The sequence below is a fragment of the Podarcis gaigeae genome, assembly GCF_964106915.1.
Source record: "Podarcis gaigeae genome assembly, chromosome: 8".
Taxonomy (NCBI): Eukaryota; Metazoa; Chordata; class Lepidosauria; order Squamata; family Lacertidae; genus Podarcis; species Podarcis gaigeae.
In genome coordinates, this window is record NC_139684.1 from 43,716,182 (window position 1) to 43,739,768 (window position 23,587).

General features: G+C 44.0%; 1 protein-coding gene and 3 long non-coding RNA genes across 5 annotated transcripts; 1 reads left to right on the forward strand and 3 right to left on the reverse strand.

Moving 5' to 3' along the window:
* Positions 1-5,028: 5,028 nt before the first annotated feature.
* Positions 5,029-20,931, forward strand: LOC310850644 (C-signal-like). The gene is made up of 6 exons (XM_083752297.1): positions 5,029-5,546; positions 11,452-11,503; positions 13,095-13,282; positions 14,636-14,794; positions 19,368-19,478; positions 20,072-20,931. The coding sequence occupies exons 1-6, from the start codon at positions 5,400-5,402 to the stop codon at positions 20,192-20,194; spliced, it is 780 nt and encodes a 259-aa protein (XP_083608423.1). The 5' UTR covers positions 5,029-5,399; the 3' UTR covers positions 20,195-20,931.
* On the reverse strand, positions 6,650-7,494 carry LOC310850654. The gene is made up of 2 exons (XR_014567407.1): positions 6,780-7,494; positions 6,650-6,728 (listed from the first exon to the last, which is right to left on the reverse strand). It is a non-coding gene; the product is annotated as an uncharacterized lncRNA (long non-coding RNA).
* LOC310850652 lies at positions 19,273-20,155 on the reverse strand. Its single transcript, XR_014567405.1, has 2 exons — positions 20,055-20,155; positions 19,273-19,443 (listed from the first exon to the last, which is right to left on the reverse strand). It is a non-coding gene; the product is annotated as an uncharacterized lncRNA (long non-coding RNA).
* Positions 20,252-22,981, reverse strand: LOC310850650. 2 transcript variants are annotated; one of them, XR_014567401.1, is made up of 3 exons: positions 22,887-22,981; positions 20,937-21,114; positions 20,252-20,463 (listed from the first exon to the last, which is right to left on the reverse strand). It is a non-coding gene; the product is annotated as an uncharacterized lncRNA (long non-coding RNA). The 2 variants fall into 2 exon arrangements; XR_014567402.1 differs by having other exon boundaries at positions 22,846-22,946.
* Positions 22,982-23,587: the final 606 nt, after the last annotated feature.

Below are 23,587 nucleotides of genomic sequence, written 5' to 3' on the forward strand. Positions count from 1 at the left end.
GGGAAAATTATTTCATGTGAGAAGTCAGTGGGAGTGCTTTGATATTTACCTGTGAAAAGAATTTGGCATGTTAAGATCTGAAACTTGGCAACCTCTTGATTAAGTAGCCCTTGGAGCAAAAGACACATTAAGGGTGATTTCCCTCAATGGTTCCAAGTTTTACATAAGGAAATTTGGATTGTTTCTCCCTGCAAGCACACGCTCTCCAAACCTCCTCTCCCCCCTTCTTTCCCCCCTCCTTCGTCTCTCTCTCTCTTTTTTAAAAGCTGATCTAGCCTCTGTGCATGTGCAGAGTTCATGTCTCAGCAAACCTTTTATACTATTGAAAATGTTGCATCTTTTGGCTAAATTAGAATTTGAATAAGAGAAGGGAAGGGTAAGGAGTAGATTTTAAAAATAGGGTTAGATTTTAAAACAAAAAAGAGAAACTCAGCAATTTAAGTATTCACCAAAGCTAGCAATTGCAGCCCAAGCAAAGGGACTGCTTCCTTTATGTACAGGAAAGGGCTAATATCCCTCTGGCCATTCGCGGAACAATCTGCCACGCCCTTATATATGGGAAAAAATGGCCAGAGAGTCAGAATTCATAAGATTTTTAACATTCTGTCATTTCAGCCTTACCATTTGCAGACAAAAATTTCCTGCCCTTTATTTACAGGATTGGTCAAGGCTACTCTACTTGATTATATGAATTTGTATGTGCTTAAACTTTGAGTAGACTTTTAAGTCTGATTTTTGTAAATAATAGACAAAATGATAAACACTGTAATCACTTAAATGCCTGATATCACCAGTTCTGCTTCAAAACATCACGGCTTTCACCTCTCACCTTTAAAAAACAAAGAGCAAATCTGGGCTAAATTTCAACTCATCAGCCACAAATTGGGAAAGTTGAAAGGGACCTGGGGTCATCTAGTCCAACCCTAAAATACAGGGTTCATAGCAAGATTTGTACTACCAGAAACACACACATACTTATGTACACAGACACAACTGGGGAAGAGACCACAAGCCATGCGTCTATCACAAGCCATGCGCCTATCATGTACTAAGGAAGAGGAAAATAAAAGTACCCAACTTTATACAGAACCCTTTTAGCAGATCTTGAGATTAGTTTGAGTTTACTTCCTTAGACGTGCAAGTTCCTTAGAGTGCAAGTTCCTAGACAAATGATCTTTAAAGGAAGATTGAAGTGAACATTTTTCCTAAGATAGGGAGAGGATCTCTTATAAAGCATAGTTAAAACAGCCATAGATTTGATTTAAAAGGAATACAAAAGTGACAATTTTTCCTGAACTTGCAGAGGAATAGTAAGCCTAATCTATTTACAGTTTCCTTTAAAGGAAGCTTACTCGGGAGTAAATTTACCTGGCACAGAAGAAGAAGAAAAAACCCTGAAAGAGACAGAATGAAACAGGGGGGGGGCATTTTCTAAGAAAAGAGGCCAGGAAGTCTTATAGAGACTGCTATCAGGAGCCTTACAATAACTCTTCTTTCCAACCAAATCAAAGTTAAAACTGGACTCAGATATTTTTCTTAGAAGGAAGACCATACTTTCATAGGCATATGCTTAATGAAGTACATACAAGGAGGAAGACTCTTTTGAGCCTCTCTCAAATAACAAACATTTATATTTATATATATATATATAAAACATAACAAATAACAAACACTACATTCTCATTTTTGTCTTGTTTAAGATTGATAAGGCCCAACATGGCTTTCTTAGATTTAAAATTTTGGAGCAAGCTTGCATTTTTATTTTAGATGGCACATTTAAGATAAGCAGCTGCTGGATGTTACCTAAGTACAATTTAAACACAGGAAAAACGTTTCTTACACAAATTGAAGGGGACTGTCAGAGTCCAGGCCGGAAATAAGCGCCAACTGGGCTTCTTTCCCATCAGGAGTCTGCGGGTTCATTTCTTTTGATTGAGGTGCACCCATTTTAAGAATTTTAATAGCGCTAGCTTTTACTTTTATACTGCAGCCGGGGTTTTATCACCACTTTTCAGGAAACACAATAAATAACCCACAGTAGACTCAATTTGGACAACTCCGAGAATTAGTACTGTGACACACCGCCGTTCGTCTGGCTTGACTTACTAGGCTGGTACAGCTGTTGGCCTTTCCTGGCTACTAAGCTAACAGTGCGGTCAGCGATCTCACCCTCCCCCCTTTGGTCATTACTCAGCCAGGGAGCCCACAGCAACCTTCTGCTTCTTACAATCTAACCTGAGAGTTCCTTACTGGACGCTTGCGTAGCGCAGTGCCAGATTGGGACTCAGAAATGACAAAGAAGGAAAGGAATCAGGTGCCCTTGCTTTCTCTGCTCACAGGTCATCTCTAACAAAGATTGCCATGGCAGAGGTGCGGCTGCACCTGGGAGTTATAGTTTTCAGTACAGAAGAAAAAGCATGACCTTTTTCTGGGCAAAACTCCGAAGGAATAGGTCAGCATATAGACTGTAGAAGGGAAATGAAAGAAGTCACACACAACTTTTGCCTGGGCATACTCCAAAGGGCTAGGGCTGGTGTTGAGATCAAGGGGACAGAAAGGAGGAGAAGGCAATTTTTAGATGAGGAAAAAAGTAGAAATTTTAGATTTGAAGGGAAAAGGAAGAATTAAAGAATTTTGGTTGCTGTGGTTTAGAGAACCCAACCCACTACCCGTGTTTCCTACTTAATACTCACTTCCGCATGCGCTGTTCCTGGTGATCCCACGATCTCTTGACTGGTTGTTTAAGGCCGGTCTGATCAAGCGTTGCTTCCTTTGGTTAGCCCCGCTGAACCTCCAGTTATTTCCAGACCCTGGGATCGATGGAAGACTGGCTATTCCTCCTGGCAAACTGCCTGGTGCGCGCTGGATAACCAGTCCTTCCTCGCTTCCAGAATCCGGGTAACCAAAAGTCCCTTTGTGGTTGCCATCAGTTGTAAATAAAAATATGCCCTTTTCCCTTATGGGGTATCCAAGAGCCCATATAGAGTCCTTACATAGGTTCCCTATTGGTAGGAGAAAATAACAGAGGCCAACCAGAGAATATTGAGAAGCAAAGCAGCTAGTAAGCTTGATCTTTATTGATCTGTTGCAACAGGGTGCTCCCCTCACACGCAGGAGAGGAAGAGGACCCAGAACAATGGCCTGCAAGGCCTTATAAAGACTATTGAAATTGCCACCCTGTAGATCAAGACCACCCCCAGAAACATTATGCATTCATCACAGAAGGGGTGTAACCTAAGACCACCCCTCAGATAAGGCGGTCTAAAACAGAACATTTGCATGTTGTTTTCTCCTGTCACGTTGTTTATTTCCTGTCTGGCAGGTTACTTGTTTGGATTTCTTGGGGAGCCTGGGCAGTCTTGTAATGATAAGGCTCACACCCTTATTCAAACACAGATTAAGACAGGATTTGTGAAGGAAGAGACAATGGGGAAGCTTTTCCATTTTTACCATGCAGAGAAACATTTGCTCAGTTTAGGAATCAAAATGGTTCCAGGTTGGCTTTCCTGTGCTGATCTATGTACGTGTGGTTATGAACGTTGCCATATATCTAAGACCATAAAATTCCTATCACAATGCATACCATGGGTTTGGTTTCCTAGGATTGAAGGACACTGGAATCTGGTAGCATTTCTCCCTTCCTTTTTATTTGAAATTTTTATTTATTTATTTTTTCCAAAATCTGTACACTGTATAGTGCCTTCATGATCACAATCCCATTACACTGTGCAACAGCACGGAGCCAACTCCTCTTCCAGTTGTGGCTATATATCAGTCCAGAAATATTTCTGGTGGGTGGATGGAGCAATCCCAGAGGACCCCTTGCCCATACGCAGCAGGGCTGGTGTCTCTGTGTTTGTAAGACTGTGAGACCGCTGGCATTTCTGTCACATAAAGCTTATTCACACAAAAGTATGGGCTGAGCAAGAGACGGAAGACTCACAGAATAAACACTTGAACAGATCAGCCTGCCCTATTAGGATTTTGCTCCACACAAAAAGCAGGTTAGACCTCTGTGCCCCTTTTTAACACCCTCATTTCAAGGCTGACAGTTTTGTTCTTTTTCACATGCAGATACCTTGATGAAATGACTTCCAGCTAGAGAAGAAGGGGGTTCAGAAGGATCTCCAGTTATTGAATTTCTGTGCCAACATCTCACTTGCACTTGACCATCTCTTTAGTTATGCAAAGACCCATTCTCTCACCAAAAGAAAGTATGCCAAGCCATGGGAGTAGCTAAGGCGAAGTAGACCTAGTTAAGAAGATCCGTCAAAAAGAAACTCCCATTGAGAGCATTATGGAATTTTCTTCTACCTCCCTCCCTGGCCATACTTGGCCAGTTAACCAGAAATGCTTAATCTCTAACAAGCCAGAACAAGAGCTGCCTCAGTTAACTAAGGGCTCTTCCAAATGACCTACTTAGTAGCATTCATCCTGATTTGGTTGCAGAAAGTTTACACAGAGATTAGATTACATCTGATCTTTATTGAGCAGTTCTGATTTGTTTGCAAGGACGTTATAGGACAATGAACTTTCATCCTGCATTAATCCTGATTTGTTTGCAGGACATTTATACTTCATTCATTTTATAGTTTTCAGTGCATTTCCCTCCCACTTTTCTAACTGTAAAGTCAATTTGAGGTGAATTTGTTGCACAAAGGCTTTAATCCACACCTAAATTTCCAGGTACCCACGTGAATCCTGCCTCATAAAATCATGATGGTGTGGAAGGGCCATCATACTTGTTCCTAATTATAGCTGCAAATCCAAAACAGAAGCAGTTGTGTTGTTGTTTTCCTTTAGCCCCCTTCTCTTTTTCCAGTTGAGGGAAAGGAAAGGGGGGTGAGCAGACACTGATCTCACACATTGTTGCCAAGCCTTCTTTGGCACACAGCTCTGGCAAGCCCTACCAAATCTCCCCTCTTGAAATTTGCAGTGAGCTGCTTATTCCCCCCCCCCAAGCTATGCAGGAGCCCTTGAAGACCTCTACAGCAGGAATATTGTTTTTCCATTAGGCTCAGAAATCAAGGAATTGACTCAAGATCTGCTGAGGGGTGGAATGGAGGGTTAAACTCCAAAGGGTAGGCAAATAACCTGCACACTGCACAATTCCAAAGTTTTCAGGCAGTCTCTGCCTGTCTCTTGCTCTCTGACATGTACACCCCCCCCCCCATTTTCCTTTTCTCCCAAATCAAATCCCCTTTGGGCAAACAATTCTGCTGAATAACCTTGCTTTGACTTACTTGTAGAGGGATTGTACGCTAAACCGGTTCCTCTTTCTTTTCGTTATGCTGCCAGCAGCTGGCAAAGCAGACCTGGTTTAGGAGGACAATCATTTGTGTGAACTGCAGCAGAGGAGCTGGGGACTTAGGCAAGCAAAACGTTTCATCCATTAGAAGATGTCTATGCTGAATGCGCGTTCCGTCCTGGTGACTGGGTCCAACCGGGGCATTGGCTTAGAATTGGTCAAGCAGCTGGTGGAGAAAAGCAACAGGCCAGAATGGATCTTTGCCACTTGTCGGGACCCAGAGGGACCAGGTGCTCAGGTGAGCTCCAGGGAAGGGCCAGCAATCCTGTAGAATGGGTGCCTAAACAAGTGAATTCCCTCTGATGCCAGAGAAATTGTGCCTAGGGTTTATGTGGAGGTGTCTGTTAAGATTTCTTAAGCTTCCTGTTGTTCAGGCACTTCTGCAGAACAACAACAAATCAAGATATACATTCCCATAGAGAAAAAACTTGGATGGTGTATGTTATCAGAGACCAGGTAAGGTAGTTTTTTTCTATTGTGACAAGAATTTTAAAGTCTTAGATACGTAATAAATGTTAATAAATGTACCAAGCAAACACGTACAGTGGTACCTCGGGTTAAGTACTTAATTCGTTCCAGAGGTCCATTCTTAACCTGAAACTGTTCTTAACCTGAAGCACCACTTTAGGGGCCTCCTGCTGCTGCCACACCGCCGGAGCACAATTTCTGTTCTCATCCTGAAGCAAAGTTCATCCTGAAGCAAAGTTCTTAAGACACAAGAATTCAGAGGTAAAATAATGAAATAACTTTATTGTGTTTAATATAAAACATATAAGAATTGAGCGACAGTAAAATTGAAAATAGGGAACATGATAAAATGGAAGTTACAATAAGTTTTGAAATAAGTTAACAAATTGCTGATGCTTTATAAGACAGAGAACGCAGGGTTCGGAGGATGTGGGGAAGTCCTATAGGTTAGATGGAAAAAGAATATGGAAATTTGTTATTTATATCTCTCTTTCTTATAACCACTCTTTATTCTTTTTTCTGTATTTCTGTACTTTTAAAAAAGCAATAAAAAATGTTTTTTTAAAAAAAAATATTTCTGGGTTAGCGGAGTCTGTAACCTGAAGCGTATGTAACCTGAAGCGTATGTAACCCAAGGTACCACTGTACATAAATATATAAACCACATGTCTGAAATCCCCACAGAAAAAAGTCCTGAACAAATTGACCTCAATTATTTCTCTGCAAGGTCAAAGTGGGAAACCTCCCCATTGTCTTTTTCCTTCACAAATCCTGTCTTAAGGGCACATTTAAGATATGAATAGGGTGTGGGCCTATGACCTGGCTCAGGAACTAAGTATTTATCATTACAAAAGACTGGCCAGGCTCCCCAGGCAATCCAATCAAGTGACCATTAAACAGGTAACCTGTCAGACTAGATAAACAAGTCACTCAGATTTCTGCTGTAGACCGCCTTTTCTGGGATGTAGGTATGATGTATCTGGGGGGTGGTCTTAGGTTATACCCCTTCTGTGATGTATGTATGTTGTATGGAGGGGTGGTCATGAGCTCCAGGGCAGGGAATTTAAAATGTCTATATAAGGCCTTGGACAGTGTTCTCAAAGCTACCAGCATGAGTTTGACCAAACTGCGGGAGGCAGTGGAAGACAGGAGTGCCTGGCGTGCTCTGGTCCATGGGGTCACGAAGAGTTGGACACGACTAAATGACTAAATAACAATATAAGGCCTTGAGTGCCATTGTTCTGGGTTCCTCCTCCTTCCTGCATGTGGTGAGCGAGGACCCTGTTGCAACAGATCAATATAGATCAAGCTTACTAGCTGCTTTGCTTCTCAATATTCTCTGGTTGACCTCTGTTATTTTCTCCTACCAATAGGGAACCTACGTAAGGACTCTATATGGGCTCTTGGATACCTCATAAGGGAAAAAAGGGCAGCATATTTTTGTTTATAACACTATCCCTGCCTTTCCTTTACTCCAGGGATTGTATTTTTATTCAGCTATGGAGCACAGGAAGGGGGCAGAGACTAGATTTCTTATTGCAGGCAAAGGAGAGAGAAGAGCAGCAACCCTTCCCAACAAGAGCCTGGGAAAAGCACAGGGTGGCATGGCAGCTTCTGTAGCTCAGCTGGTTACAGCATGGTGCTGATAATGCCAGGGTTGCAGGTTCAATCCCCGTATGGGACTGTTGCACATTCCTGCATTGCAGGGGGTTGGACTAGATCATCCTTGGGGTCCCTTCCAATTCTACCATTCTACGATTCTATGATATCAGAAAGGTACGGAGTGGGAAACCTCCCCATTCCATAATAATAATAATAATTTGTTATTTATTATTTATACCCTGCCCTCCCCAGCCAAGGCCGGGCTCAGAGCAGCTTACAAGCAATAATAAAAACAAGTTGAATGATTACAACTTAAAAACAAAATTAAAATACAACATTAAAATATTTAAACATTAAAATATTAAAATATAGCCTCATCGTAGGAGGAGAAGGAAAGAAAAAAAGAAAGAAAGAGAGGGAGGGAATCAAATTGGCTCCAAGCCAAAGGCCAGGCGGAACAACTCTGTCTTACAGGCCTGCAGAAAGAAATCAGATCCTGCAGGGCCCTGGTCTCATGAGGCAGAGAGTTCCACCAGGCTGGAGCCAGAGTTGAAAAGGCCCTGGCTCTGGTTGAAGCTAATCTAACTTCCTTAGGGCCCGGGACCACTAGGGTGTTGCTATTTATGGACCTTGAGGCTCTCCGTGGGGCATACCGGGAGAGGCGGTCTCGTAGGTACGAGGGTCCTAGGCGGTGAAGGGCTTTAAAGGTCAAAAGCAGCACCTTAAATCTAACCCTGTACTCTACCTGGAGCCAGTGCAGTTTGAAAAGCACTGGGTGAATATGCTCCCATGGCAGAGACCCCGTGAGGAGCCTCGCTGCAGCATTCTGCACCCGCTGGAGTTTCTCGGACAGCTTCAAGGGCAGCCCCGCGTAGAACGAATTACAGTAGTCAAGCCTGGAGATGACCATCGCATGGATCACTGTGGCCAGGGCGGGGCGGGAAAGGTAAGGGACCAACTGCTTGATGCGGCGAAGGTGGAAAAATGTCGCCTTGGCTGTTACTGTAACTTGCGCCTCCATGGAAAGGGAGGCATCAAGGATTACACCCAAACTCTTAACGGAAGGCAATGGCACTAATTGGGCCCCCGCAAGAGAAGGGAGTTGGTCCCTCATCCCCATGCCATCCCGTCCCAGCCATAGGACCTCTATCTTTGAAGGATTTAGTTTCAATCGGCTCCCACGAAACCATCCAGCCACAGCTTCCAAGCATCTGGTCAGTGTGTTCGGGGCCGAGTCGGTGTGGACATCCATCAGCAGATAGAGCTGAGTGTCATCAGCATATTGGTGACAGCCCAGCCCAAAGCTCCGGATAATCTGGGCAAGGGGGCGCATAAAGATGTTAAAAAGCATTGGGGAGAGAATTGCGCCCTGCGGCACTCCACAGACCAAGGAATGGCGTGACGACATTTCCCTCCATAGTGCCACCCTCTGTCCCCGACCAGAGATAAAAGAGCACAGCCAGTTACGGGCTATGCCCTGTATCCCCACGTCTGTGAGGCGGTGGTCCAGAAGATCATGATCGACCATGTCAAAGGCTGCTGACAAATCTAAAAGGATCAGCAGTCCTGAGCCGCCTCGATCCAGTTGTCTACGGAGATCATCTGTTAGGGCAACCAGAGCCGTCTCGGTCCCAAAACCAGGACGGAAACCAGACTGAAATGGATCTAAAGCTGATGTTTCCTCCAGAAACCTACCAAGCTGCTCAGCAACCGCTCTCTCAATTACCTTACCCAGATATGGAAGATTTGAAACTGGGCGGTAATTGGATAGGTCTAAGGGATCTAATGAAGTTTTCTTTAAGAGTGGACACACTACTGCTTCCTTCAGTTCCCCTGGGAATGTCCCCGTGTCAAGGGACAAATTGATAATTTCAACCAGGGGGGTCCGTGCAACATCTGGACACTCCCTAATCAGCCAAGATGGGCACGGATCAAGGAGGCAGGTGGTGGGCCTACCAACTTGGAGGAATCTATCCACATCAGCTGGGAGTATCCGATCGAAATGGTCCAACACTGGACCTGAAGTCAGTCGAGGGGCCTCCAGTTCAGTCACTGTATCTAAATTGGCAGGGAGGTCACGGCAGAGCAACAGGACTTTCTCTGCAAAAAAGCTCGCGAATGCCTCACAGCTATGGCTCGAATTTGTGCTTAAATTTGGTTGTCCTCTTAAGGATGTTATTGACCTAATTATTCTAAAAAGTTGTGCCGGGCGAGAGCTAGCAGATGCAATGGAAGCTGCAAAGTAAGATTTCTTAGCAGCTTTCATAGCCATCTCATAGGCTTTCATAAGCGTCCTATAAGATGTTATTGAGGCTCCGTCACGAGTCCGTCGCCATACTCGCTCTAGCCGTCTGAGATCCCGCTTCATTTTCCGGAGCTCCTCAGTAAACCAAGGGGCTCGGTTTTGACGGGGTCGCAGAGGGCGCTTAGACGCGATCTCATCAATGGCTGCCAAGAGCCGGTTATTCCAGTCCTCAACAAGGTCATCTAATGAGTCGCTAGGAGGGGCAGGGTCCCGCAAGGCTTGTCGGAATCTATCAGGGTCCATCTGTTTTCGCGGACGAGCCCAAATAGGTTCGCCACCCGAGCAGGGGAGGAGCGGGAAGTCAATCTTTGCTTTCAGAGCGTAGTGATCAGACCATGGCACTTCCACAGGGGGGAGCATGATCACATCTATGTCAGCCCCAAAGATCAGATCCAGCGTGTGGCCTGCTTGATGAGTGGGGCCAAAAACAAACTGGGAGAGCCCTAGTGTTGCTATGGAAGTCACTAGGTCCAGAGCCTGTGAGGAGGGAGCAGCATCGGCATGGACGTTGAAGTCTCCCAAAACCAGTAGGTTTGGGAACTCCAAGGCCCAGCCCGCCACCATCATAGAGGAAAGTACTAAATTCTGCTGTTGAAAAATGGGTACCAGGACAGAGACAGTGGCCTGAGAGGACTCTCCCAGTGCAGCGTCAATAGTGTGGGAGTTTTGAAGAACATTTATGTACTGGGAGAAGAAGCAGACAGCCCAGTACAAATCCATTACAACAGCAACAAAGACACCTGTAGGAAGTACTTTTAAACTCTTTGCTTCTGATAAGGAAAATTCTGGGTACATCCCCCACGGGTCCATGCGGTCAGTAAAAGAAGGGAATTCCAGCCAAGTAATTTGGAGCAAAACAGCAGTCAGTAGACTTAGATCCTTTATTGTTGGGCAACAGGTTCAAACAACAGCGAGTGAACCCCGAGCATGGGGTGACATTGACTTTTAAAACTTTCCCACCATATCCCAGAATGCAGTTCGTACAGTAACATTGCTACATCATTACTACCTCACTAAAACGTCAGAAAGGGGAGGGTTATACAAGATTAACATAAGCAGACATGTCAGGACAAGACCCAGGTATAAGATTAGCATAGGCAAACACCTCTTAAGTACCCTTCACCAAAACACAATATAGTGGTACCTCGGCTTAAGTACTTAATTCGTTCCAGAGGTCCTGAAACTGTTCTTAACCTGAAGCACCACTTTAGCTAATGGGGCCTCCTGCTGCTGCCGCACCGCCAGAGCCCAATTTCTGTTCTTATCCTGAAGCAAAGTTCTTAACCTGAAGCACTATTTTTGGGTTAGTGGAGTGTGTAACCTGAAGCGTATGTAACCTGATGCGTATGTAACCCCAGGTACCACTGTAGAACTATCTTTGCATGTCTGCATCCCGGGGCAAGTTCGGTGATGAGATTTGGTTTCCATTGGCCAACAACCAGCTCAGCAATTGTCACCCCTGGGTGGGGTGTTTGTACATGTCCTCACGCTTGAGGGATTATGGTGGGAGGTGGCAGGGAAAAGGGTCCTTTTTCCAAGGGCAAAATGGCATTGGAATGGAGGAAATTGGCAAATGGGTTGATTTTATATGATTTATAAAGCTAGGTATCTTCCCTGAGCTGTCGTCGAAAGGATAGATTCAGGCATAATATTTATAACATTTAACAATTTTAAAGATGTGCCCCTCCCCACCCCCGTAATTTCTGTAACACTTCCTACATTGTTTCAGACAATTCAGTCCACATTGCTGTGTTTTGTTATCTTTCAGGCCTTGAAGAATTTGGCTGCCAAGCATGAGGGAGTGGTTATCTACCCACTGGGTATGTGCCTTTTATCCCCTTGATTCTCTCTCCTTAATGGAGAAAGGTGCTGTCATTTAAGGTCATTTTACAGGATCTCTGTTTCATTTGTATTGGTTCCTCATTTGGAGTTTGCAGTTCCCATGTCTTGCCCAGGTTCCTGCTCTGTTTTGGGGGCCTCATAATTTTTGTTGGGATCCATCTGCCTCGAGAGACAATGAAGTAGACCAACCTTTCTCCTCTTCTTAAATGCAGTTCCTCCTAATTAAAATGTATGGAATTTTAAAACAAGCTGCTACACAATCAACCACCATTCATGCTCCTGCACAAACAACAAAGAGATACGGAAGAAATTGAGGCAACGCATAAAAATGAAACTTGGGAACTTGTACCTTTACCTGAAGGGAGAAAGCTCATCAGTTCCAAATGGGTGTTTAAAATTTTTAAAAAAGGAAGAAGCTCAAGTACAGATATTTAGAGCTAGATTGGTTGCAAGGGGTTTTGCACAAAAGCACAATGAAGACTATGAATCAATTTTTGCTCCTGTAACATATTCTAATGTTAGGCTATTGTTAAAAATAGCAGCAAAAAAGAAAATGAAGGTTTCACATTTTGATATCAAAACTGCATTTTTATATGGTGAACTTGAAGAAGAAATATACATGATTCAACCACAGGGTTTTGTGAAAGATCCAGATCTGGTATGCAAACTGAAAAGGTCCATTTATGGTTTGAAACAGGCAGCTAGATGCTGGAATAAGAAATTAGACAGTGTGTTGAAAAATCTTGGATTTGAGCAAAGCAAAGCTGATCAATGTCTGTACACTTGTAGAGACAATGATGGAATTACTTATTTGGTGGTTTATGTTGATGATCTTTTATTGATTTATGATTCAGATAAGTAGAAAAACAAGTTTGAAAAAGGTTTCAAAACACAATTTGAAATTAAAAATTTAGATACAGTGAACAATTACCTAGGCATGCAAATAGACAGAGATGAATTAGGCTCTTTCTGATTAGTCAAAGCAGTAAAATTCAGGCTCTGCTAGAGTCAAATGGCATAGATAATTGTAATCTAGTTGCTACTCCAGTGAATCTCAAATATCAAAAGCAAGATGATTAAAAATAATTTGAGGATATTGACAAATACAGAAGTGTAATTGGAAGTTTGCTTTATTTAGCAAACATATCCAGGGCTGACATATCAAATGCAACTAACATACTTAGCAAATAAAATAAAATGTAACAGCTATTAATTAATCATGTACAGTAGAACCTCAGATTCTGAACTTAATCCATTTCAGGAGTCCATTTGACTCCCAAAATGGTTCGGGAACCAAGACACTGCTTCCGATTGGCTGCAGGAGCTTCCAACAGCCAATTGGAATCTGCACCGGACGTTCGGCTTCCAAAGAACGTTCGATAACCAGAACAATCACATTCAGGAGTCAGAACGTTCAGCTCCCAAGGCATTTGGGAGCCGAGGTTCCATTGTATATTACTGAGTCATTTTTGCCCTTAAGATAGATGTTCAACCTTGTTAGACCTTACTAGTTACTGGTTAACTCGGTTCAGCAGAATCACCTTTACAATAATTTCTTTGTTGCTATAGACACTTGTGAGCCTAACAGCATCAAGGCTGCTGCAGCCAGAGTCACTGAGTGTCTGAAAGGAGCCGGGTTGAATCTTCTGATAAACAATGCTGGGATTGTAAGGGCAGCTTCTATGGAAGATGAGACACCAGAGAATATGTCTGAGGTGTATAGGACCAATGTGATTGGGCCCATGGTAGTCACTCAGGTAAGGCTATCCCTGGATACATGCTTCTTCACAGACATTCCTCAGCATGTTGTAGAGCTCTTAAGTTATGGAGAACAGAATGATTTATGCAAGTGTTTTCTGGTGATGAGTTCATTGTTTGTAGAGTGTTTTTATACTTGAGCAGTATAGAAATTTCATGAAATAAATAGGCTTGATATCTCGAATGTACAGGACCTTTAACAGCTGAACGAAAGACAGATGTTCAACTGACATTGATGTGGCAGTGGATGGGCTGGACTGTTGTTTTGCTTCAGTGATGGACTGAATGAGAGCCAACAAACTGAAGCTCAATTCAGATACAACTTAGGCACTGTTAGTGGGTAATTCCCTAGACCAGAAGAATGGGAGGGGGGCAGCTCGTGATGGGGTTACACTTCCTCTGGAAGGAGCAGGTATGTAGCTTGGGGGTACTCCTTCATCCATTGCTGTCACTTGAGGCTCATGTGGGGCTGCCTCTGAAGACAGTTTGGACACTGTTGAAGAATTCATTTGGCTTGTTCACTGGGGCAAGACAGTCTCAGCATATAATCAGTGGTGGAGCTTCAAGCTCCGGTGGGGGGGGGGTGGAGAGCAGGCAGGGGCATGGCTGGTGCCCGTCCCAGGGGCGTGGTGCATGTCCCAGGGGCATGGCATGCTGCCCACAGGGGCATGGCGCGTGTCCCGGGGGTGTGGCACCCAGTGTGGGGGGGCAGCCATGATGGCACCTCTCCAGGATCGTGCCGCTGGGGGTGGTGCACTTGCCCCGCACTCCTGTTCCTCTGCCAGTGCATATAACACCAATCCTGGCCTGACTGCACTGACTGCCAGTTAGTTCCCAGACCCAATTCAAAGTGCTAGTTTTGAGCTATAAAGCCTTAATTGACTCAGGCCAGCAATACCTCAAAGACTGCCTCTCGGTATGAACCTACTTGGATTCTGCAATCATGATCTGAGACCCTTCTTCATGTGCCCCCTCCACAAGAGGTCTGAAGGGTGGCAACACCAGAACGGGCCTTTTCTGTAGTGGCTCCTAGTTTGTGGAATGATCTCTCCAGGGTGGCTTGCCCAGCGCCCTCATCACATACCTTTAGGAGCCAGGAGAAAACATTCCCCTTCAACCAGGCCTTTGGCTGTTAAACAATCTATGGCCTTTTAAGTTTGTGTTTTATTATTATTTTTTATTAGTTTTATTAGGATTTTAATATTATGAATTTTGTGTTTTACAGTGTAAACTGCCCTGTGATCTTTGGATGAAGGGTGGTATATAAATTTATTAAATAATAATTGTAATAAAGGAGGACCAGATCTCCCCACATAGTATAACGTTGTCCCTTCATTCCACTCCTTCTCCAGGCATTCCTGCCCTTGCTGAGGAAGGCATCTCGGGAAAGCCCCCAGAAAGGAATGAGCTGCAGCAAAGCTGCCATTGTCAACATCTCTAGTGAAGCTGGCTCCATCACAAATCTACTTGGATGGGAATTGGGACATTCCATCAACTACCGCTGCAGCAAGGTACAGAGGTATTTTATGGTGATGCAAAAAGGGGCGCACTGAGTGGTTGGCAAAGCTGACCCCTGCCAGGGGCACACTCAGACCAGAAAGGACTCAAACTCCAGGCAGGATTTAGCAGATGCACCTCTCTCCTCTTCTTCCCCCTCTCACACTCCCCACCCACCTCCAGGGCTCCAGTGGTGGCACATCTCAGCCACTCAGTGCTGCCGTGGCACTGGGTGGTGGCGGCAGGCTTCTGCTGGGGTTGTCCCTGTCAGCTGCCTGATTTCAATGGGAGGCTGCCTGACTCGGGAGCAGCAGCAATAGTCGAGGAGAGAAGCACGCCCCTAGCACTTCTGGGTGCAGGGGCAAAAGCTTTTGTGGATTGGAGCATCCACTTGATGCTCCTTTTTTAAAAAAAGAAGTGAACCTTTCTGTTGAATCTGCCAGTAGTGCAGGTAAGTGATTTTAGAACCTGGACTTAACTGTTTCAATGCCCCCCCCCCACGGCATGGCTGCCTGTATTGTTTCAGTTCTGAAGTGCAGAATCAACACTTCCGATACAGCTCCTCATGAAGGGCACAAGGGATCCTAGGTATGCTTCTGGATGCAAACAATGAAGGGCAGCTGTGCTAACTTGTAGGATGAAAGTGTCACATTATCATGCACTCTTCCCCAGCTTTGCACACAGCCCTCCATTTGTTCTCAAAGATTGTTGGAGGGCAGATACTCTGTGCTCCTCCTTCTTTTCATTTGTTTTTGTATATCAAACTATCAAAACATACCTTGACAGCATTGTAGAATCTGAAATAACAGGAAGCCTCTGTTAACTTATATTTCTAACATTTAAGAAATAATTACCAGTATTTTCTCTCTCTCTTACATTTGTTATATGCTGCTGAGGCAGTGTCCATATTGTTCCCAGGTAGTCGCCCATCCAGGCACTAACTCTTAGAATTCCTGCTCCATGATTGCAGTCATGGGATTGTTGTTTATCACATGATCGTGTATGTTTTGACTCCACAGTGTAGGAAGTGACGGAGACAGGATGTTTGTGTTACTGTGTTCCATGAAGTGGGACTATTGTCCTTTTTCTCTTCGCTGCCTGATACTAGAGAGGGAGCCATGTTGCAGTGCTCCGTGTGTGTTTATATGTAAATAAAGTAGATTAGCCAAAATGCTGAGTTGCTGAGGTCTGTTACGCAAGCTGTGAAGACTCTGTGGATCCCTAAGTGTGCCGATGTCTGTTGGCATTGGTCGCTGTGATGTTCGGGCTGAAGAAAGCTTTTGAAGCTCCTGAACAAACGACCAGGAGGGAGAGAACATGCCAGTCAGGCATGTGGCTCTACCAGGGTCCTACTTGAGTGTAGGACAAGCTCCTGACACTAACCAGATCCACTCCTACTTTAAAAAGTAAAGTAACATAGCCCAAGGTTGGAGAACCTTTAGCTCTTCACATGTTGTTCGATTGTAGCTCCTATAATCCCTTTCCCTGACCGTTGGCCATGCTGGTTGGGGCTATTTGGAGTTGCAGTCCAGAAATATATTGAAAATCACAGGTTCCGTGGCCCTGCCTTACTGCCTTACTCTTACAGATGCCTCCTGTTAACTAACTCCTGCCAGTGGGGCAGAACATCAGTTCAATTTGCATTTAAAGCACTTCCCAAAACAATGCATGAACCAAAACACAGCCACCCTCCAAAATTCATACTTCTCCACATTTTGCAATGCAGGTCTCCAGCCAAGTAATATGCACAAAAATGCATATATTCATGAATTACATAAACGTACATTATATTAGGGGATATTGCTGTGCAAAAAGGTGTATATTGCATGGACAGGCGGAGTCCCCAGATCCCGCACAGTCCCCCCACCATGTGGAATAACGACTCAAGACAACGTGCTATGGGATTAAATTGGCCACAACTTTATTCAATTTCAAATGTGGGTAGACCTTGGCTCAGGCATTGGGTGTTCTCCCTCCCCAGTCCCCAGGGACCTAGGGAGCATCAGGGTTATCCAGTGTGTGGGGGGGATGGGCCGGCTCTGGAGAACATATGTTCAAGCAGAGATAGCCGCCCCCGTTACGCCGCCGCAGGGGAGAGCAATGATGACCTTTCGGCATACGGTCAAAGCCTCCCTTCAGAAAACCCCTTTAACGGGGACCCTGGTATCGCTGCCGCAAAGAGGAAGATGGACTAAAGGATTCCGCCCAAGGCCTGATACCGCCACCCGAGACCGCAAAGATTGCGGTCTCACCGCTAAGACTACCTACATCTGAAAAGCGCCTTTGCCATCCTCCAACCAGTCAATCAGGCCATGCCTGATGTCGCTCAGCCAACGCTCGTTACCAACGTCCGATAGGTGCATGCCATCGGGCCGAAATAGCTCCTGCATGTAAACTTTAATGTTGGGGTGTTTCATGACCCGACCTCCCATGCGAGTGGTTGCAGAGCACACTGCCCTACCAATTTTTTCCACAGTGTAATTAAGTCTAGTGAAGCTCTGGAGCCAAGTGAGGATTCCCAGGTAAGATCCTCCCTCTATTGTGTGGGCAGGTAATCCCTCCCCTACCTGGTCTGGTCTCCTTGGCAACGCTTCCCCCAGGTGGGATTGGACAACTGACTGAAGTAGGCGGAGACCTCCAGGTATGCCACCTGAGGGAAGGCAAAGCCAAGCCTATGCTGTTGGAGCCGCTTCAGATCTAGGGGCTGCACGCGTCCACGCAAAGGTCGCCCCCCGTTTTAAGCGGGGAGCGGTCATTAGGCAAAACTGCATACAAGCATCTATATATCATTGTTGTAAGAAAAATACTATTTAGGGCGACCTACAATTTTACACAAACACACAAAAGGAGTACTTCTCACTGCATTTCCCTCAATTGTTCCCAATTTTACATAAATAAATTTGAATAAGGTTTCCTGTGCAGGGCATAACTTTGTCAAACATCTAGTATAGCCTCTGTACATATACAAAGTTCATGATTCAGCAAATCTATTATGCCTATTAAAGTGTTGCATCTCTTGGCTTAATTACCATTTGAATAAAGCCATGATTGGCTTTTCTTACCAGGGACTCAAGGAAGGTAGGTAAAAGGTAAAGGTACCCCTGCCCGTACGGGCCAGTCTTGACAGACTCTGGGGTTGTGCGCCCATCTCACTTAAGAGGCCAGGGGCCAGCGCTGTCCGAAGACACTTCCAGGTCATGTGGCCAGCGTGACATCGCTGCTCTGGCGAGCCAGAGCTGCACACGGAAACGCCGTTTACCTTCCCGCTGGTAAGCGGTCCCTATTTATCTACTTGCACCTGGGGGTGCTTTCGAACTGCTAGGTTGGCAGGCGCTGGGACCGAGCAACGGGAGCGCACCCCGCCGCGGGGATTCGAACCACCAACCTTTCGATCGGCAAGCCCTAGGTGCTGAGGCTTTAACCCACAGCGCCACCCGCGTCCCCAAGGAAGGTAAGGGGTCAATAAAAAAAAGGAAGGTAAGGGGTCAATAAAAAAAAAACAGATTTCCCAAGGGTAGAAGCTCAAAGGTTTTCACCAAAAGCCAGTACAGTGGTACCTTGGGTTACATACGCTTCAGGTTACATACACTTCAGGTTACAGACTCCGCTAACCCAGAAATAGTAGCTCGGGTTAAGAACTTTGCTTCAGGATGAGAACAGAAATCGTGCTCCGGCGGCGCGGCAGCAGCAGTGGTGCTTCAGGTTAAGAAGAGTTTCAGGTTAAGTACGGACCTCCGGAACGAATTAAGTACTTAACCTGAGGTACCGCTGTACTGTAATACAAAGTTGGCCAAATTAAATTTCTACTAAAGCCTCAGTGCTCATGGATCTTGTTTCCTGTATTAAACAGATATATCTGTACCCCAGGCAAAGAAAATTGGGAGCTACATGCCTCCTTTATCTACAGGAGATTGGGATACAGATATCTGTTAAAAAAATGTGAGTTATCATTATTTTGTGTGCCCCCGCCCCAGTCATTAGCAGAACAATCACCTGCTCTCACATGTATGATTGAAATGGCCAGACAGTAAGAATTCATAAATTTCAAATATATTCCTAGTCATTTCAGCTATGAGCAGACTAAATTTTCTGCCCCCCCCCCTTATGTACAGGAAATTGGCCTAGGCCCATCTATCTAAATTAGGGATGTCCAACAGGTCGATCAGGATTGACTGGTTGATCCCCGGGAAGTTCCAGTCGATCATGGGCTCCTTTTCCTTTTCCTTTTTCTGGGTAGCCTGGCCATTCCTTTGAGATGGTAAATACTTACTGGTAGTTCCTGAATCTCTTACACATACTGATATCAGCTTAACAGATACTTGCCTGACTGTAAGCACCTACAGTCCAAAGACAATTGGAAAGCTTTCCCCATTTCCTTCCTCCTCGCAGAGAAATATTTGAGGTCAATTTGGGAGAGTCAAAATGGCTTCAGGATTGTTCTCCTGTACTATTTCAGACACATGGTTTATATACTTATGTATGTGTTTGCCTTGTACATTTATGTACATTTATTTTATATATATAAGACCTTAGAATTCCTATAACATCATTCACCACCTTCCTGCTCCTGGCATATTTATCTCCTAGGCTGCTCTGAACATGCTCACACGGTGCCAGTCCCTGGGATTTGCTGAAGACGAGATCCTGTGTGTTGCGCTGCATCCTGGGTGGTTACAGACAGACATGGGAAATTTTGAAGTAAGTGGTTCATGGTGCTCTCCACTTCCCAGAGGTCATCAAATGCACTGAAACACTGGGCCTGCTTCCAACTGAGGCTCAGAATGGATAATACCATATACACTTGAGTATAAGCCAATCCAAATATAAGCCGAGACACCTAATTTCAGCACAAAAAACTGGGAGAACTTATTGACTCGAGTATAAGCTGGTTCACCACACCACAAACCTGTGGTGGCGGCAGCGGCAGAGGAAGAACAAGCAGCCCAAAAGTTTGTACTTACTTGTACTGTTCAGTTCCCGCCCTATACCCTAGGATCACACATGTTCTAAACTCTGTGCCTGGCAAACACCAGCCCAGTGGCAGATATCTGTTGCTTCCAAAATGCCCAGAGTTTGAATGTTGGAGCATTTGTCAAGAGAATGCTTCTCTGGTTGCCCTTGATACATGAACTTGGTGCAAGTGCAAACTGCCCTGTGATCCTTGGATGAAGGGTGGTATAGAAATGAACAAATAATAAAATAAGTAATAGTGTGTTGCTTTCACCCATTTGTCATCATTACATATTTGCATAGTGCAAGAGATATATCGCTTACCTGTTCTCCTTTTCCAGGGTATACTAGCCCCAGTGAAAGTGGATGAGGGTGTGAAAGAGATCCTAAACACCCTTGTGTGTCTCTCAGAGAAAAACACTGGCACTTTTGTAAACCTCGATGGGGAAACCCTTCCCTGGTGAAAGCACAATGTTATTGTCCTCACTGCAATGGGAAACCAGCACCACGGGCAATCCAAATACCTGAATAGATGAACTTCAATTTCAATAAATGCAACAAGTTCTGCTGAAAATATTAAAACTTCCTTCTAGCTGCTCTGTGTGGCAGAGATTCCTTCTGGTTGCTTTATATGACCTAGCCTGTCTGTTAGTTGTTTTTGTCTTGTGTCACTATTGTGCCTTCTCACAAACACAGTCTCAGAGTTATACACAATGTAAGGATCTTCTCAATCCTGAAAAAAATGCAAAAGGGAAAAACTTGTTCTCAAAAGTGCTAGCTAAGCAGATTTCTTACAGGTCAATGTGTGTTGGAACACTGGTTCCTTTTTCTGGGGAGATCTACACATAATTAAAAATATAAGTTTAATGCTGATCTATGAACAAAATTACACACAACACTAATTAGAATAGTGAAACGTAACTAATCTGAGTTACCAACTGAAATTAGACAAATGCCACACATTTTGATATTTAGGCAGCTATTGATTTTTTTGTTTTTAAAGAAGGCTTTTAAAGACCTGGTCATTTCATGGAATAACAATGAAATGTATAATCATAGGAATAGTTTGAATGTGTTCAGTTACTGAGTTTGTAATCTTTCATATTTTATATTTGATTTTATTCTACACTGCTTTGAGAAGTTTTGATTGTGAAGCAGTTTATATACCTGCAAGTAAATAAAATACAATTAGTTATATTTACTTACTTTATTTGTTTGCTTGCTTCTTGATCCTAGCTTCTGGTTTGCCCTGTGTTCTACTGACTTCCTCTTTGGCCCTGGCTACTGGCTCATCTGGGAGCTCTTGGTTCCTGGTTCCCCTCACACTGCTACCTACAGCAAAGTGCAGTACTCTTTCTCCAGTTGGTATCAGTGCTGGTCACAACTGCAGGGGTCAAATGAAAAGGTGGGCAACCCTCTCACGTTGTTTGCTCTTCATTTTATTTATTTATTTCTAACATTTATTTTATTTTTTATTTTTTATTATATATTTATTAAGTTTTCACAGATTATATAAAGACAAAACAAAACAACAATACAAACAAGCACAAATCAAACAGAAACAAGTATAATTTCATTCCCTTGTTTTCAAAAACCTCACTTCCCCGACTTCCTCACACCTTCCCTTTCTGTATTCCAATTTCAAATCAAAGTTCAGCAAATCCTTTCCTTTAATCCTGTTTAGATCTTTACTTTTCTTTTCTTTTTCATATCCATTACAGTTAGTAACCACATAGTTTCTAATCCAACATCGTTTCAACATTCATTAATTTTACAGTATCTTTTAAGATAGTCCTTAAATTTCTTCCAATCTTCTTTCGCCGTCTCTCTTTTCTGGTCTCAGATTCTGTCGGTCATTTCTGCCAGTCCCATATAGTTTATTACCTTCATCTGCCATTCTTCCAGAGTGGGTAGATCTTGAGTCTTCCAATACTTTGCAATAAGTATTCTTGCTGCTGTTGTTGCATACATAAAAAAAGTTCTATCCTTCTTTAACACCATTTGGCCGACCATGCCCAGGAGAAAGGCCTCTAACATTTATTCACTGCTTGATTATTTAAAAAACCTCAAAGCAGTTTGCAAAAAGGTAAAATAATACAATCAAGGCTTCACCCGACCTGATTATCTTCCATTTTAAAAAATCCTGTGTAGAAAATGCACTTTGTCTGCATGGGAAGAACTGATTCATCTGCTGCCACAACCAAAAAGAAAAGTAGCCCCTCAGTCTCAGTTTAGGAATTTGTGCATCTTAATTTTTTATATTGCAGGGTCTATCAAACTCCCTGCCACCAAAACTTAAGAGTTCCTCAATGTGACCCTTTTCTACTGCTACCATTTCCTTGGAATGCCTTTGAAGCTGCCTCCAACCATGATAAAATACAATTACAGTAGGTACGAAATGGACACCAACATCGGATGAACTAAATTATGTTTACTAAAGGGATACATGACAGGACACTGATATTTATAAAGGCATTTTAAATGAACACAATTACAATTTCTAAGCAGTTAAGATACCGTTACTGACACTAGTCTCTAAGTGGCTTTTATCTCAGCCCAATTTCCCAAAGTCTCCACTCCAGCCAAATCTACACGTCACAACCCAGTCCAGCTGCTGGGACAGGGCTGGATTCAGGTTTGATGAGGTCCTAAAAGCTACTGAAGGTAATGGGGCCCTTTATATGTCCAGCTCTCCTTTGTCAACAACAAATTTTTGCGTTGAATATATGCTATATGGTAATTTATGGACCTACACAACACAAAACACTTGCTGTATGTAGGTTTTATTTTATTTTATTTTATTTTATTTTATTTTATTTTATTTTATTTTATTTTGGAAATGTACATCCAGGTTTTTTTCCTTTCAATTTTTTGGGGAGGCCCAAGAGAATGGAGCCCTAAGCTATAGTTTGTTTAGCTTATACATAAATCCGGCACTGTGCTGGGGACAACCTGCCTGTGACTCCAAAGGTCCTCTGGCTGTAGTTCTGGCTGCTTATTTAAAAAACCTGATTGCACAGCCTTCTTCAGCTAAGACCTTTACACAGGGCAGCCACTCGGCCTACTACAGCCCCCAGCTCCCTTCTTCTGAATGTCACCAGCAAAGAATAGCTACCAAGCTGGGTAAGAATAGCTTCATCTCCAGAGCTCAGCTACCTACTCTCCCCTCACTTGCTTCTGGTCTTTGCTCAAATCTCCCTCATCAACTGACATTCCCAACAGTTAACTGCCATTTCTTCACTGACTAGCATTGTAGCCTTATGAGGCTTTGCCCTTGGGTGGGAAAAATATTGCGCCTGGGAAAGGGGGGTGGGAGTCAACAGACACTCAAGGAATAGTTTCGGAGAAAAGGCTTTTATTTCTACCATCCATGAACTGGTAGAAGGAGCACGTGTGATAAGTCACAAAAAGCATGCACGAAATTCACAGTCATGTGCACAAGCATATATACCCCTTTCCAGTTCCCTCCTCCTTTCTCCTCCCTCAGGAGTCCTCTGAGCATGAACAGAAAGCTGCCTTGGGACTATTGGGACTCTTGGCACCCTTCCCAGGAAAGGGGTTTCAGCGTGTTCAGATATGTTTCAATCTCTTGTTCTGGCATGGTTCCCGGACAGAAAGTAAGTTGCAATGTGGTTCTTTAGCAAGGCCAGAAGGCATCAGAAAGGCCTGAGAAACAATGGACTGTGCTCCCTACCTTTGTTGCAATCTTTTTAGTTACAGCAAGCGGAGTGTTTCTGATGCTTAGCTAATGCCTTTTAGCTGCTGAGAAAATGATTTTGAAAAGCTTTGAGAAGCTTTGAGCCTGCTTTGGTGGGGGGTGACTTCGGGCCTAGGTGAGGTCACCTGTCCTCACCTTC

Bases quoted from the DNA above. Each gene is read 5' to 3' on its own strand.
- LOC310850644 (XM_083752297.1), top strand. From the start codon at position 5,400: ATGTCTATGCTGAATGCGCGTTCCGTCCTGGTGACTGGGTCCAACCGG. The intron at 5,547-11,451 runs GTGAGCTCCAGG...GTTATCTTTCAG, and splicing joins CAGAGGGACCAGGTGCTCAG to GCCTTGAAGAATTTGGCTGC. The intron at 14,795-19,367 runs GTACAGAGGTAT...TTTATCTCCTAG, and splicing joins TCAACTACCGCTGCAGCAAG to GCTGCTCTGAACATGCTCAC.